The sequence below is a fragment of the Callithrix jacchus genome, chromosome 1, assembly GCF_049354715.1.
Source record: "Callithrix jacchus isolate 240 chromosome 1, calJac240_pri, whole genome shotgun sequence".
Taxonomy (NCBI): Eukaryota; Metazoa; Chordata; class Mammalia; order Primates; family Cebidae; genus Callithrix; species Callithrix jacchus.
This window is the reverse complement of record NC_133502.1, coordinates 125106953-125121744: the sequence shown is the minus strand read 5'-3', so window position 1 is coordinate 125121744 and position 14792 is coordinate 125106953. Positions and strand designations below refer to the sequence as shown.

General features: G+C 37.1%; 1 protein-coding gene across 6 annotated transcripts in view; it reads right to left on the bottom strand.

The window, feature by feature from the left end:
• Nucleotides 1-14792, bottom strand: part of ADAMTSL1 (ADAMTS like 1) — a 1072914-nt gene that overhangs the window by 394656 nt on the left and 663466 nt on the right. For all 6 annotated transcript variants that reach the window (XM_078369765.1, XM_078369768.1, XM_035306411.3 and 3 more), the window contains one exon: nucleotides 2612-2657. In XM_078369765.1, the coding sequence (XP_078225891.1) occupies nucleotides 2612-2657 (46 nt within the window). The remainder of the gene's footprint in view (nucleotides 1-2611; nucleotides 2658-14792) is intronic.

The window sequence follows — 14792 nt, the reverse complement described above, 5'->3', positions numbered from 1 at the left end:
AGGGCATTTCCCCCATGCTATTCTCATGATGGTAAGTTCTTACAGGATCTGATGATTTTCTAAGGGCTTCCCCCTTCACTCAGCTATCATTCTTCTTTCTCCTGCCACCTGTGAAGAAGGATATGTTTGCTTCCCATTCTGCCATGATTGTAAGTTTCCTAAAACCTCCCTAGCCCTGTGGAACTGTGAGTCAATTAAGTCTCTTTTCTTTTTTTCAAATCACCCACTCTTGGGTATGTCCTTATAACAGCAAAAGAATGAATTAATACAGTAAATTGGTACCAGCAGTGGGATGCTGCTATAAGGATCCTCGAAAATGTGGATATGACTTTAGAACTGGGTGACAGGCAGAGGCTGGCACAGTTTGGAGGGCTCAGAAGAAGACCAGAAAAATGTGGGAAAGTTTGGAACTTCCTAGATATTTGAAGGCCTCAGAAAACAAGAAGATGTGGGAAAGTTTGGAACTTCCTACAGACTTGTTGAATGGCTTTGACCAAAATGTTGATAGTGATATGGACAATAAATTCCACGCTGAGGTGGTCTCTGATGGAGAAGAGGAACTTGTTGGGAACTAGAGCAAAGGTGACTTTTGTTTATGCTTTAGCACAGAGACTGGTGGCATTTTGCCTCTTCTTTAGAGATCTGTGGAACTTTGAACTTGAGAGAGATGATTTAGGTAGGGTATCTGGCGGAAGAAATTTCCAAGTGACAAAGCATTCAAGAGGAAACAGAGCATAACATTTTAGAAAATGTGCAGCCCGATGATGCAATAGAAAAAAAAATTCTGGGAGAAATTCAAGCTTGCTGCAAAAATTTGCATGAGTAATGAGAAGCTGAACGTAAATCACCAAGACAATGGGGAAAATATCTCCAGGACATGTCAGAGACCTTCCTGGAAGCCCGTTCCATCTCAGGCCCCGAGCTCTAGGAGGGAAAAACAGTTTCCTGGGCCAGGTCTAGGACCTCCCTGCTCTAGGTAGCCTCTGGATGAAGTTGGTACCCTGTGTCCAAGCCACTCCAACTGTGGCTAAAAGTGGCCAAGGTACAGCTCAGACCATTGCTTTAAAGTGTGCAAGCCCCAAGCCTTCGCAGGGTCCATGTGGTGGCAGTCCTGCAGGTGTGCAGAAGAATTGAGGTTTGGGAACCTCTGCCTATACTTCCGAGGATGTATGGAAATGCCTGGATGTTCAGGTAAAAGTCTGCTGCAGGAGCGGAGCCCTAATAGAGAATCTCTGCTAAGGCTGTGCAGAAGGGAAATGTGGAATAATAAAAATGGCAATCAGATTGAGGAATGAGCTTCTTCAACAGAGGGATCAGTGAGTGCACAAGCCATAAATATGTATGTGCCATTTTGTTTCCTTTATTCCCACTTCAACCTATCACTCTAATTTCAAATGCTTTTCAAATCTGGCAGAATGACCTTAATTTTGAGCTCTCTTGTATCTATTTAGTATTCCCTCTGGATTTAAGGCTCTTGCTGCTGCTTCTTTTTCTTCTTCCCTCCTCCTCCTCCTTCTTTCTTTCTTCTTTTTCTTCTTCTTCCTCACAATGTTTTGCTGTGTTCCCCAGAGTGGTCTTGAACTTTTGGGCACAAGGGATCCTCCTGCCTCAGTCTACTGAGTAGCTGGGACCACTAATGAAGGCTTAAGCCTTCATTACTCCTTGATCCTCATTCATTTCCTGTTCCAGTGTAACCCTTGTATGACCAAAAAATTAACCTTTCTAAATGGGAAACTGCAACACCATACTCTTGCTTTAGTGACTCTGATTATTCACTGAACTAATATAAGCTTTGAAGACTAACATTCAAATCTCTTTATGGTATAACCTCATAAACATATTTCAATTCTTCTCTTTTATACTGCTGTACTCAACACTACTGAAATGAGTGTTCAGACATTCCTGCCTCCAAAGTTGCCCATTATGTCCTCTCCGCTGGATGACTGTCATCCCTTCACACCCAATAAGAGCTAGTCATAGTCCTCCAAACCCTACCTCAAATCACCTTTTCCTTTGAGACCCTTTGGATTTCTCTCTGTTTTAACCCACAAAGAACTTTTCTCCTTTCTTATAGCATTTGTCATATTTTGTCCTAGAATGTGGTTCTGTGTAATGCACATCTGTCTTCTTTCTTTATAAACCTATATTACAGATGTTTAAGATAGGGACTACATGTTATTTATTCTTTTACTAGTGTAGTGTCTCACACATAGTTGGCACTGAATAATATTTGTTGAATAAATAAATGAGTTTGTCAAATCTGAGTTTGATTTACTAATATTTATTTCATGATATCCCAACCGACTGCCCTTTTATCATCCCTTACTCATCCTCATGAGATCTATACGTGAAAAGGCAGAAAGCAGAGAGGAAATGCAGAGCCCTTGTTTTGAAACAGTCTAGTTAGTTTCAAGCTGCTCAAATGATTAAAAGTTTATATTGAGGAACATTTAGAATACCATTTTAATCCTGCATAATCAGTACAGTATGATATAAAAACTCTCAGTGAAATACTAATTGGTTGATTTCCTGCCCAGGATATAAAACTGCTTAGCACCATTCAGTGCTAAAAAAAATATACATAATCACAAACTCAGAACCTCATACTTACCACATTACTGCATGTTCTGTATCGGATATTTCTTCCTTCACAGCTCCTAGGTTGCCAAAAGAAAAAAATTTATTACTACCTATGAAAGTCTCAAAGTCAGAAATATTTCTTATAAAAGTTTCCTCTAATACTAGTAAAAGGGCCTCTCTTATCTTCTAAGCATAGTCTTAGAGGATTTACTATTAAAAATCAAGTTAAGCAGATCTAAAAAAAATTATGGATGTAAATTGATTTCTCTTATTATAAGACTTGAAACTAGGTATTTGTCTTGCTTCAAAAAATTTTAAAATAAGTTCTTAGTGCATATTTAAACAAATAAACATTAGTGCAAAATTTTCTGAAAAAAATGATATTCAATGAATCCTTATTTCTGATAAAAAACTGAAGATATATTTCACTAAAAAAACTTAGATCTTGAAAATAAATTGGAATTAATATTCAAAATGTCTTAAAATCACAATTCTAAGAATGTGAAAAGTCATAATTCTTAAAAATTGTTTTTATTTCTAAAATATATAGTCATTATAGTGATTTTGGAAAAGACAGATTGCCAAAAAGAAAAAAAAGAAGTCCCCTGTAGTTGCCTCATCTAAAGATAATCACTATTATTTTGATTTATTTAGTCTTTTCCAGTATAAATAAAAAAAATCACAGTATGCAATTTTGTAGCCTGTTTTTATTTCCACTTAAAAAATTTTGGAGCCTTTTCTCACAGTATTAAATAACTTTAAAAACACCATTTTGAGAGCTACATAATATTCTATCAAATGATGTAATTTTTTCTTAATTATTCTGCCATTATTTGTCATTTAATTTACACTTTGGGATTTGATAAATGATAGTATGATAAACCATTTCATTGCATATGTTTCATCCAAATTTCTGACTGTTTTTTGAATAAATTTCTAGGAGAATTACTAGACTAAAGGGAATGAACTTTTATAAGGCCCTTGATAAATATTGCCAAAATGCATTCCATAAAGGTTGTACCATTACATACTCCCACCAGCAATACATGGGAGTTTCCATTTTACTGAATTCTTGTGAACAAAAACAATCAACTTTTGATAAAACATTCAATGCTGACACTTAAATCATGAACAACAGTATTGTACTGTTTTCAAAATATGTCACAGTTTTTTTAAAAGTAAAAATATACTACAAAATCCTGTGAGAATGAATATATTAGGACCTAGTAGTTTTAGAATTCCAGGTACATTTATAAATTTGTTATATGTATTAACTTATTTAGTATTCTGAAAAACCCGGAGAGATAGGATACCATCATCATATCCATTTTACAGATGACAAAACTGAAGCTTAGGAAGATTAAGTAATCTGCAAAAATGACACAACTATTAAGTTTTAGAGCTGAGATATGAAACTAGACCATCTAGCTTCAGAACTCACACGCTCACGATCACGATGCTTCAATGCCTCCTTACTTTTCTGTTCCGTAAACTTCCACAGAATTTCCGTTATGTGATTGGCAATGAAATTACCACAAAGAATAGAAAGAAGACTGAATATGACTTTGTCTGTGTTATTAAGAGAAAATGAATCATATAATTCGACACAAGAAATGCATATAGTATTTGCATTAGGTCTTGAAAATGTTAACAAAAGGAAAATGTCATCTGAAAACACAATTATACACAGACTATCTTAACAATATAGAAAGGGTCTCATACCTAAAGACTTAACTGTAACCAGACTCACTATATTACTATGCAGTAAAAATAGAAAAGGAACGGCTGGCCAGGCATTGGAACCATAAAATAAGGAGCATGACAAAGACGTGTTTATCAGTGTCCAGCCCAGCAATGACCTAGAAAAAAAGGCCAATGAATTTCAAGTCCTGCATATCCTCTTGACAAGACTGCTACAATCTCCACATAGATGGCTCATTGCTAACCTTGCTGATGCTAATGAACGTTCAGCTCATCCAAGTACCACCCCTCATTATGGTATCAGGTTGATCAAGCTACTTGCCAAGAGTGATCTGGATTTTCGTGACTGCTGAGAACAGAGAGTGCTGGCCGTGCTTACATGGGCATTTTGGTCCATGTGATGGACAGTTCTGTTCCTTGCTGTAAATTAATCAACTAGCATTCTAGTTTGAAATATTAATCTCATGGGCTGAGTCATTGTGAGTACATCCCCAAGAAAAGGATGAGTTCTTGGTACTATTGCTGAAAAATATTAGGTTTCGGACTCCAACAACAAGAGAGCTAGGTTCCAGCTGATGGTAAATTTCCAAGGTAATTGAATTCTACAACTGGGAGGTCTTTGGTAGCATCCCGTGTAGACATCAGTGTTTGCAAAATTTGATATGCTTCTCAATTTTAAAGTTCCTGCTGCATATGTACCACAGTGCAGTGGTTAAGAGTACCCAGCTTAAAACTAGGCTCTGCTTTCTAGAATTCTGGCTCTAGACTGCAGGTCTATCTTCTATAAAATAGGATGATATTACTTATCTCCTGGAATTATGAGAATTAACTGAGTTAGTATTTGTGAATCACTTCAGACACAGCAAGGACACAATCACTAGGACACAGCAAGCATTATGTAGGCATTTGATTAATTAAGTACATAATAGATAAAAAAAATAAACTAGCCATTGAAAGGAGGTTAAAGATATGTGGAGAAGAAACTAAGCAAAGGCATAGAGTCACAAAATAGATTTGGTGTGCTTGCAAATTTTCAGCTCTATTTGGGGGGTTTTAGGGTTTATGTGGGGAACTGCAGTAAATGAGTGAAATACCTTCTAATTTTGAACTCTGTAATATGCAAAGGGGAACCACTGAAGGTATTAAAGCAGAGGAGACTCAGTGATAAGATTTTGCTTTTAAAAACTGAACACTGGTGTTAATCACTGGGACTTTAATACTATATGTGTTTCATCCTTCTTTTATTTATTTATTTTTATCTAATCTTATATTCATGAAGGAAATCATGGAAACAAATCTGAATTAGGAGCCTGAAGATCTGGGGTATAGATTTTGGTCTTCTACTTGCATAAACCCCTTGCTCTCTTAGGGTCTTAGTATTTTTATCTGCTAAATGAATATAGAAATGCCTGTGCACAAAGTTAAAATCACCAACTGAAATAATGTACAAAAGCTCCGTTCAAATGCCAAGGGATTATTACAGAGATACTGCTTCCTAAACAAAACAAAGCAGAAAAATACTTGTTTCGGTAAAATATACAAAGAGCCTTTTCCCAAATATTTTAACCTGCAAGTACCTACACAAATTTTACATGCATCATTGATAATAGGAGATACAAGCATGGAATGTAAAAGGTTGATTTAAATACTTATTATTTAGGAAAAATAAATCAAATCAAAAGCAAAGTAAAGAAAAACCACTTGTCATAATTTCCAAAGGATATCCTGCAATTGTCTAATACCTAACATGGATTTGCAGATAATTTATAGATGCTTCTGCACTATCTTCCCTTTAATATATTACTTTTTTGAGAGGTTCTTTAAGTTGGCTGAAATATGATATTAAGGTGGTAATGCTTAAGTATGGCAAGGTGATCATTATTGAAAGACAATATCAAATTGCGGATTATAATGGAAACACTAACTAGTCTCTACTATATATTCAGTGCCTACTATAGGTATATGGCCCAATGTTAGGTATTCTGCATATATTGTCTCTAATCATCCAACAATTCTGCAACTTTATATTATTCCTATTTAACAGATGAGAAAACTGAGGCAGAGAAAGCTGAGGAGGCTTAAAGCTACATACACAGAAAAGAGAATAAGGGATTGGAATCTAGGCCTGACTAATTCTTAAGTCTCAAACAATAAGAAAAGGAACATGATGTGCTCAAGATACATGGTATAACATTAAGCTAAAAATCTGGAAAGCCGAGAAGGGAATTAGCCTGAGAGTTGACTGTACCTTGTTGTTATTGTATCAGTTTATAAACTACTTCTCAATTCTGGTAAATCTGCTTCTAGAAAAACATAGGTAGACACACACTGGAACATTTCCAAGAAAACCATGCTCATCAGTAAAACACAATGTGAAAGAACTTCGGTGCAGAGAAGTTTGTACTTTTGAAAGTTCAAATTTATTAAATTTGAATATAAATTTTACATAAGAAGCTAAGTGACTACTCCACCACAAGGATTTCATTCCTGCCAAGTGTGAATTTCTTCATCCAAGGCATTTATCTGGGCACAAAATCCCTGTCTAAGAATTAAGCAGTAAAAAATATTTTCCTTCTTTTTTTAAAAACAGGTTGTTAATATAAAACAGCTGAGTGTCTTCTTTCACATTTAAACAAAGTAAAATTCACCTCTGGGGATGAAAACAAACATTAGAAATTGCAGTCCAACATGATGTCTGAGGAAGTTTATAGACAATGATAGAATAGGATTTAAGTAAACATGTCCTCTCATTATAAACTATAAAATAGTTACAGTACTCTGTTTAGGGAGTTGAGAACTGTATCAATCATGAACTCAGAAACTGGGTCAAGTATGAAACAAAATGTAAATATTAGAATATATTTATTATAAAGATATAATATGCAAATGTATGTTTCTTGTAGCACTATTCACATGGCAAAGACATGGAATCAACCCAAATGACCATCAGTGATAGACTGGATAAAGAAAATGTGCTACATATACACCATGGAATACTATGCAGCCATAAAAAAGAAATGAGATCATGTCCTTTGCAGGGACATAGATGGAGCTGGAAATCATTATCCTCAGCAAACTAATGCAGGAACAGAAAATCGATCACACTTATAAGCAGGAGCTGAATGATGAGAACACACGGATACATGGTGGGTATCAACACACACTGGGGCCTGGGGAGGTCAGGGGGAGGGAAACTACCAGAAAGAATAGCTAATGAATGGTGGCATCAATACCTAGGTTATGGGTTGATCTGTGTAGCAAACCACCATGGCACACGTAACAAACCTGCACATCCTGCACATGTACCCAGAACATAAAACAAAAGGTGAAAAAAAGAAATAAAAATTAAAAAGTGGGCCGGTGCAGTGACTGACGCCTGTAATCCTCAAGGCTTTTGGAGGCTGAGGCAGCCTAATCATGAGGTCAGGAGTTTAAGACTAGCCTGGTCAATATGGTGAAACCCCGTCTCTACTAAAAATATGAAAATTAGCCAGGTGTGGTGGTGGGTGCCTATATTCCCAGCTACTCAGGAGGCTGAGGCAGGAGAATCACTTAAACCCAGAGCAAGACTTTGTCTAGGGGGGGAAAAAGTGTATCTATCTATCTATCTATCTATCTATCAATCATCTATATTCGAATTCAAATTTGCATCAAACATTCCTTATTTGCTGAACCAGCACTTTACTCCTGGCCAGTCATATTAATTTTTATTTAATTCCTTCTCTCAAAAATAAAAATTGTCTCAATCACAAGCTATTATGTGTGAATTATTCAGACTTTAATTCACTCATTTATGAGATTAATGTAGACTTGATACATACTTTGTCTCTCATTAATACATAATACTCCATCTAAACTCTTCCACTCTTAAAATCCTGATGTTACAGTTTCAACTGTCATCATTTAATAACCTGAGAAGAGGTGAACTGACATGAAAAATTAAAAGTTTTCTCTCTAGGGTCAAACAACTTGTTAGCTTTTTCTTTTGACATTCCCTTTCTCATAAGTCTTTAAAGAGAGGATGCATTTGATTTATCTCTCTTTTTCCTTAAACTTCTTGTCATCTCTTCACTAAGCAAAAAATCCTTCTGATGGCATAGTTAGAATTATAGCTGGTGTCAATAAATTGTTTCAAGAAAATCTAGTCATTGTGCATCTAACACTTCAGAGGTTTTAAGGACAACTGCACTTGTAGTAGGCTCATGGCACCCCAGGCTTTTTCTCTGGTTTCTAGAAAGCAAAGAATGTTGCTAAGCAAGAATGGGTTACTGTATTTCCCTGAATATCACCTGCCTTTCAAATACAGACTTATGGCAAAGAATTTTAAAATAGGACGGTCCATCTATGTTTTGTTTTGTTTTGTTTTGAAACAGGGACTCATCTCATTCTGTTACCCAGGCTGGAGCTATCATAGCTCACTATAACCACGAACTCCTGGGTGTGAGTGATCCTCCCACCTCAGCCTCCTAAAGCACTATGAACACAAGCATATCTCTCTTCTTTTAGTCATCTGAAGAAATCTATGAGCTCTTTACAAGAGAACAGACATAAAGCCATGTTCAGCAATTCCAACCCAAGGGAGCCTGGGCCATTTAGACTGTGGGTCTTATAGCAACCCTAGATTAGAGCAAGACAAGTGGATGTGCAGCCCTACCAAGGGATTTCAAGTAGTACTGGAACAGTGTTTCTCCCTTCACTTCAAATGAGCATTTCAGTACTCACTGGAGCTATATTGCAGGAAGATGCCCTCAACGAGCCAGTTACAAAAATTCTACATTCCTGAGGCTCTTTACAAAGAACTCAATAGGAATAACAAATTCTGAGAACAATTGAGAAAACTAAGTGCAAGTGAACTATCAGCCTCTTTTCATTTTCTAAAGATACATTGTTATTTTTAAATAATTTCAACTTTTATTTTAGACTCAGGGGTTCAAGCACAGGTTTGTCATATGGGTACATTGCATGATCCTAGGGTTTGGGTTACAGACGATTCTGTTGTCAGGTAGCGAGTGAACATAACTACCTGTTAGGTAGTTTTTCAGCTCACACTCCCCTCTCTCCTCCTCCCTCTAGTAGGCCCTAGCACAGAGACACTTATTGTAAGAGGTTCTTTCAGGAAATACTTGATACCAATCAACTTGGCCATGGAAAAGGAAACTAGATGAACCTCTGGACCCTGTGTGTAAAGCTCTTCTCAGTTGCTCACTGTCCTCATCTGTGGTTCAAACTGCAGGCTGAACACCCAGGGACTAGAACTGGAGTCTGTGCATGACAGATGGTTAGCTGTAGTCTTACCTTGCATGGGAGAGAAAGAGGAGTTAGATGACAGGCGGTCCCTGTGGGTTTCACGAGTCCCATATTCTAATCTTTTTCTTAGCTTTACTTTACTCTTGTACTTAAAAATGTCACTGTATAATGTTCTACATTTTATTCTGTGCTTGAAATAATTACTATTTAATTCTAATTTACAATGTCATAAACAAAAATTACAATGAAACTTGTTTATGTAAAATCATTATTTTGAGGGAGTTTGCTCCCAACAAGAGGAGCCAATTCAGCACTATCTCTTCTCTAAAAGTATCTGCAGATAACCATGCTTACACTGTATCTTCATTATATATCATATCTCTAAACAATTAGAAATGTTCCAGTATGTACCCCTAGTGAGTACTTTATAAATATTAAAATATTTAAATTACTTTTAATAAACATTAAATAAACATATATTTATTCAGGACAATGCTTTTTAAAAAATTTTTAATTTTTGAGAGTACATAGTAGGTATATATGTTTACGGGGTACAGAAGGTATTTTGATGCAGGCATGCAATGCACAATAATCACATCACGGTAAATGGGTATCCATCCTATCAAGCATCTATTTTTTATGTTACTAACAAGTTAATTATACTCTTATAGCAATTTTAAAATGTACTTTGAGGCCCCTTCTGGCTGCCACATGCTTCCAGGTGACCCTGTATCTAAAATAATAAGAAATTTGTTTACAATGTTCTTTATAACAAGTAATGTTTAATCTGGTAACACCTGCCTATGGAAACTGACCCTAAACATTAAAATGTGTCTTTGTCCTTTTTTGAGGCTAACATTCACATTTTTTCCCCATTTCAGGTTAAATACCCTTCACTGAACAAAGCCACTAAAATTCTAGAAATAAATGCATCCCCTCTACATACAACCAGCAGTGGAAAGGAGGAAACAGAGGTTCTTGGTGCTTTGAGACTTTCAAAAGCATATATTAAAAAATCTCACTTTCTCCTAAGTTGAAAGGTCCCTGAATCCCACACAGAAGCAGTTTTCCACTGCCTTTTCTACAAGGGATACATCACGTGCCTCAAGCAGATGAGTGCTAAGGGAGAGATTCATTATTATTATTTTTTGACTAGATAGATATGCAAGCCAAACTATTATGACAACCTGATAAACGTGGCTTTTGAAAATGCTTTCTGTTATCATAATACAAGAAACAACATGGAGGCACGCTGCCAGGTATCATCCATCAGTAGGTGAGCTGGCTGGCAATAGACACAGCCGTGGTGCCATGTTAGCTCATAACAGTGTGCCAGAGGCACTAACAGGGCCCTACTGAGCCAAAAGAAGAGTCGGCCTTAAACCTGCATTTTCAAAGCAATTTTAAACTGATCGGGGGATAGTGAAGGGCCAGATTAAAAGATGGTCTGTAATTTGCAAACTAGATTTAAAAGTGTTTCTTTGGCATAGATAAGGTATTTTTGTGATCTCAGTTTTATAGTTCAACACTGCTCATCCTAATCTATCATTATAAAAAAAATGTTCTGAACGCAGTGCCAACTTGGAAATATTGATTTATGTATATCCAGAGAGTTACTAAAACTTATTGTGGAAAGTGAATTTGATATAAATGGAAATTATGTAGGTTTAGGGAAAACATTCCAAGACAGCTTCCTCTCTGGTTGTTTGAACTTCTCTTGACCAGATGGAACTGAGGAAAGCATCTCTGCACTTTTACAAATTTCTGAGCAACAGTTCGGACGCTGCAGAACTGTTAAAATTTAGACCCACAAGAGAATATTATAGGCTGATTTTGGAGTTTGTTCTCTAAGTTTCAAATTAGCTTATTTGCTATGTCTAAATTATAACTAAAAAAATGACTGCCAATTTTTTTCCCAAACAAGTATGATTTTACATATACCTGCCTATTCTTCAAAGAAAGACATGCCATATCAAAGCATCACGTTTTCACAAATACGGGCTGGAGTTATGAAAATGAGGAGTATACTCATATAATCAAACAAGAAAAAGGCGAGAACGATGACACTGTAGACCTTAAAGGTCATGCCCAGCTTCTAATGGAGCCAGAAACTACTCTGAGCATACTGCTCAAAAAGTCTCATGAGACAATGTACAATAAGCACCCCGAAATGAGGGGAAAAATGAGCCCTGGCCATGCCTCCTGGTTAACAAGCTTTATAATGTTTTCCAATTTGCAGTCACTTAACACATTCATTGGGCATCTAATATACACTAGTACTAAGCAAGGTACTGTGAGAGACAAAAATAGTGGCCTCCCTGATTCTTATCAAAGTTACTATTTACTTGAATAAATCCACATGCATCCGAGTGGAACACACAGCAGTATAACGCCTGGTGAACAACTCATGGGAATGTTCTGAATATTAAATACAGGAGGAATTTGAAAAAGGAGAGACTGAGGCTAGGGCAACAGCTTCCGAAGGAAATATCTTAGGTCAGATGTCCTATATGGATGATAGGAGTCCCAAGAATGTGATGGGAGAAGGGAGACTTTGTGATTCAGTCCTTTCTTCCAACTCCTGCTTCATCGAGTACTACACTAGATTCTTAACCTGTGTTTAATTCAGTAAATTCACCGAACAGTGACTAGATACGTACTCTGTGCAAGCAAGGAAGGTACAAAGAAAAGGAAAATAAAACCTGAGACCATAACACTGATAATCTAATTAGGGACAGTACCATAAAAATAACTGTAACACAGCCAGACTATGTAACGGTGACCTAAAGGTGATGCAAACAAAATGCCTCACAAATATAGCATGGTGAGACTCAGGGGTACAGGCGAAGGCGGCTTTAAATAACAATTAGGGTTTTGACAGGTGAGCATGGGGAGGGAGGGACATTGTAGGTAAAGAGCTCACCAAGAGAGGAGGCACAGAGGCAGCAAAAGACTAGAGTTTAAAAAAATCTAGGACACAGTCCTGTAGCACCCATGTTTCTTTTACTTTTAGAAAACCAACCTGGCTAACATGGTGAAACCCCATCTCTACTAAAAATACAAATTATCCTGGCATCTTGGCACATGCCTATAATCCCAGCACTTGGGAGGCTAAGGCAGAAGAATTGCTTCAACCCAAGAGGCAGAGGTTGCAGTGAGCTGAGACTGCACCACTGCAGTCCAGCCTGGGTGACAGAGGGAGAATCTGTCTCAAGAAGAAAAGAAAGAAAAGAAAAGAAAAGAAAAGGATATTACCATTTAACCTAGCAATTCCACACTAGATATCTACCCAAAGGAAAAGAAATCATTATACAAAAAAGACACCTGCATTGGTATGTTTATTGCAGTACTATTCACAATAACAAAGTGATAGAATTGGCCTAAATGTCCATCAATGGATGACTACATAAAGAAAATGTGGTACATATATGCCATCAATACTACTTAGCCATAAAAAGAATGAAATCATGTGCTTTACAGCAACATTGATGGAGCTGGACGCTATTATCCTAAGTGAACTAACTCAGAAGCAGAGCAATCAAATACCATATGTTCTCACCTGTAAGTGGGAGCTAAACAGTGGGTACACATGGACATAAAGATGGAAATATTTGGCACTGGGGACTCTGAAGGAGGAAAGGCTGGGGCGCGGTGGGTGGAAAAACTGCCTACTGAGAACAATGTTGAATATTTGGGTGCTGGGTACACTAGAAGCCGAATTCCCACTGTTATGCAATATACCCATGTAATAAACATGCACAGGTACCCCTGAATCTAAAATAAATCGTAATTTTTTGACTGTTTATTTACTTTTCTGCCTTGGAATCTGTGTTTGGTTTCTGAGCTGCAGAACCTAGCGACATGATTGGTATACTGTTAGTGCTTTACAAATATTTCGGGAGAGAAGGAAGGAAGGAAAGAAAGGAGCGAGGGATACAAGGAGGGAAGGAAAGAACTAACAGCCAAAGGAAGAAGGAAGGAACACACAGAAGGAAATGTTTTAAAGACAATTTCAGGCCATGAAAAACTTCCAGCCTCATATCTGTTCTAATTTTTGAACTTTGAAACCTGATTAAAATCTTTCTATACCAAGAAAAAGATAAAAAGTTTAAAACAAAACTAAATAGCTACCAAAGTGAAAAACGTTGGGCTCTATTTTAGTGGGCATGTTTATTTTCACAGATTTATTACAAGTTGTGTGTTTGTCATTGCAATGCATTTGCTTCCTCTGAAAGATGGCTAGGGGTGGGGGCCGGGGGATTGCTGCCTTTGGCTTAAGTTCCACTAGCACTAAGGATATGCACTTTATAGTACACACACACATGCCATAAGTTTTGCAAATGTTCTTACATTGGCTCAGTAGCCAAAAGAGGCAAAGAATGAGAATAAAAACAAATGTGTTTTAGCAACATCAAGTCCAACTTTTCCATCTTCCCCTTGAGGAAAATGTATATTATGAAACTCTAGGACTCTAACAACCTCACCCGATATAAGCCTTGAGTTGGAAATTTATGAATTGTTTTGGCTAGAGACAAAAGTTTTCCAATCCTTCCATGTCACCCAGATGTTCATTGCAAAATGGGGGTCTGGAGAGTCACAACATTTTTCCTTTAAACCATTTATATGAAGAGCAGCTTTTGCTCCTCTTCCTGTCTAACAGCAAAATGGGCTTGACTGCCTATCTGGAGGAGAAAGGGTCTCTTTTTTAGGGGCACACATTTCAGAGTTGAATGGCATCGTGGATGTCTGTTCAACAAATATCTACGGAACATTAGTTCTGTTCCCAGCACTGCCCACCTGACCTCATGGATAAGCAAACAAAATCCCAGAGAAACTAAAATCTAGTCCAATGTCATACAGCTAGAGAATAGTGGTGTCAAAATTCAAAAGTCAGTAGTTTTGTGAAATATAAAATAGAAGGAAGAATTCACAAAGTAGGCAAAGAAACTTATTGCTAAAATTCTGGTTCCCACAACATGTTGTTCTCTCCCACTAGGAAAGGGACTTTATCTGGACCAGGGAATCCTAGTCCAAAGCTCAAAGGTAGGGACTGGCTCTGCAGCTCTTTGAGGTTGGTATATTAGGGGCTTTAGCTGATGGTCCATGCGGATGTAACATCACCTAGTGTTTTATAGTTATTCTTCCTGCCTCCAGATGAAGTATCCATCCCCCATTGTATATGATTTGGACCACCCTCTGCTCACCCTTCATATCCAGTATCTGTCTGTGTGTGTGTGTGTCTCTCTCTCTTTCTCAGTGATTGA